Below are 2,351 nucleotides of genomic sequence, written 5' to 3'. Positions count from 1 at the left end.
GAGGCGTAATAGATGAACCAGAAGACTTCATTGACTTTTACCTGGATCAGATAGAGAAAGTGAGTAATTTATGCTGTACGTGACACAGATCCTATCATAATGGATTCCCTGCATCTATCCTACAGTTGTCTGTATATAGCAACATTATTACAGAGTTCTACAGATACTGTTTAAAAACTCTGCTGTCAAATTCAAATATGTACTTTGAATAGTTAGTTTAATAACTTGTTTTAGAAGTATAAATTAATTACATTGGTTTATTGTTATACTGTGGAATCCTTGGTGCAGGCTGAGCAGTGGGCGGTAGGGAGGACTTTGAAAGGGTGCAGATATTTGGATGGCTGTCTAATTCTGATTCTTTGTGTCTTATTAATATTTGCATTTATTATCTTTGTGCTTTGTACTGAGCTTTTGTGTGCTTAGTAGTACTGTATGATTATCATAATAATCTTAAAATGATGGCAGTCTCTGCTCTGAAAAAAAGCATAAATCTTTCAAAAGGATAACATATCATATGTGCAGTAGATAGCTGAAATCAGCAAATGGGCAGAGAGTGGCAAGGATGGGATAAAACTATTTTGAAATGTTTTTTTCTGATGTGGAAGTTAGCAGCAAGGCAACAAGTCACTCTAGAAGGCAGCATAACAGGACCTTAGACACCTGACACTTTCAATAGCACCTGTAATTTAACGGTATCAATCTACTTATTTGAGGAAAATCTTTGCATAGATCTTTGTTTACTCAAGCACCTATATTTTCTCTGTCCTCTAGAAAGATTGTTTGTTTAGGTATAGTGATCACTGTCTGACTCAGTGCTAACTGTTACACAGGTATATATCCGTTCTCATTGACACTTACCTTTCTCATTGACACTTGTAGACTAAAAATATCCCCAATTCTACATTTGATGAAGACAACATGGTGCAATCTGTTTTTGACCTTTTCCTGGGTGGCTCAGAGACTACTGCCACCACTCTGCGTTGGGCTCTGCTCTATATGGTGGCTTATCCTGACATCCAAGGTGAGTTGTGGACATGAACATGGGTATGTTTCAAGTAGAACAATTGTCTGTTACACTTTTGTTTTTTTTGGTTAAGATCAAGTTTTTTTGAAGATCAAACTTTTTTTTTTTTAAGATCACGTTTTTGAGCTTTGCTTTTAAGAAGCCAATGAAGTAGAAAATTTTCAGACAGAGATTTTAAAATTATTTCAGGGATATTCAGCTTCTGATAGTGTATTTTGTCTTGTTAATTTTTGTCAGATTGTTTCAGTACCGTAAGCATATAATGGAAGATACAGTCCGGCTGAAAACACTCGAGGTGAAATATGAGCTTGGGTTAGGGAAAAGTGATGCTTTTCTGGTATCCAGAATGTGTAATAAGAATATATTATTTGCACTCATTAACTGAGACACCAGTTGTATTTCTGTACAATAAGTATATTTATTGTAACATATGGGAATGTTAAACAGAGAAGGAAGACAGTAATGGGAAGACAAAAAGATGACTGGAAAATTCTAGACAAGGACATAGTTGCACTTTCAAAATTTTTGAATGATTTGATACAGGGCTTTCAGAGGTGATAAACTGCTAAGCCAGGTACATGTTCTCGACTCTTGGGTTAAGAGCTAGAAATCCTTCCTTTCATGCTTTTGGTGCTAAAATGCTGGAAGAACAGAGCCCTGTGCACACACATACCTTTCAAATTCTAATGAAATAAAAAGCAAACAAAACCTCTGAGATTACCAGCCTAATTTTTAAGCATGAAATTTGATCCTGAACCCTCTGAGACTGTATAAGCTATGTTACTTATTGAAGCCTAGATAACAGCCAAAAGAGATTAACAGTTGGTGATGGTTTGGTAATATTATCCTGTTCCAGTTCTCAGCATTACATATGTGTATCAGCTTAATACGATGGCTCCTTTGCAACATGCTGATTAGTGTGCTGTGAGTCTGTATTTAGCTAGAATAAAAATAATAGCTTGAGTAACTGAATTGATCTCTTAATAAGAAGTTCTTGTTTTATTTACAGTTCGCTCCTCTTCCTTTAACTGTGAAGCTCAATAAATCCGTTGGGCTTGTGGAAAGATGATCTGAACATAGAACCTATAAACTAGGAAATACCAAAGTGTAGTAAAATCATAACTAGACAGTTGTATAAATATATCTACATTTTAAGATATGGCAAGTATAAATTATTTACATATTGTATTTTTTCTATCACTATTATAATCCAAAAAGGAAATGAAAGCTCTGTTTCATGCAAAACAGTGTTCTTGTATCTATAATAGACTTTTTTTTTTTTTTAAAGAAAAAGTCCAGAAAGAGTTAGATGCCGTTCTGAATCCCT

General features: G+C 34.8%; 1 protein-coding gene across 1 annotated transcript in view; it reads left to right on the top strand.

Moving 5' to 3' along the window:
- The window catches only part of LOC104073476 (cytochrome P450 2J2-like), a gene marked incomplete at its 5' end in the record, with an annotated part of 5,304 nt that overhangs the window by 151 nt on the left and 2,802 nt on the right, over nucleotides 1–2,351 (top strand). The window contains 4 exon segments of the mRNA XM_009573268.1: nucleotides 1–59; nucleotides 880–1,021; nucleotides 2,313–2,349; nucleotide 2,351. The exon segment at nucleotides 1–59 is cut by the window's left edge and continues 151 nt beyond it; the exon segment at nucleotide 2,351 is cut by the window's right edge and continues 141 nt beyond it. Coding sequence (XP_009571563.1) covers nucleotides 1–59; nucleotides 880–1,021; nucleotides 2,313–2,349; nucleotide 2,351 — 239 coding nt within the window.

The sequence above is a fragment of the Fulmarus glacialis genome, unplaced genomic scaffold (assembly GCF_000690835.1).
Source record: "Fulmarus glacialis isolate BGI_N327 unplaced genomic scaffold, ASM69083v1 scaffold982, whole genome shotgun sequence".
Classification (NCBI taxonomy): domain Eukaryota; kingdom Metazoa; phylum Chordata; class Aves; order Procellariiformes; family Procellariidae; genus Fulmarus; species Fulmarus glacialis.
Note: the sequence above shows the minus strand (reverse complement) of the source record. Positions and strands in the feature narration are given on the sequence as shown.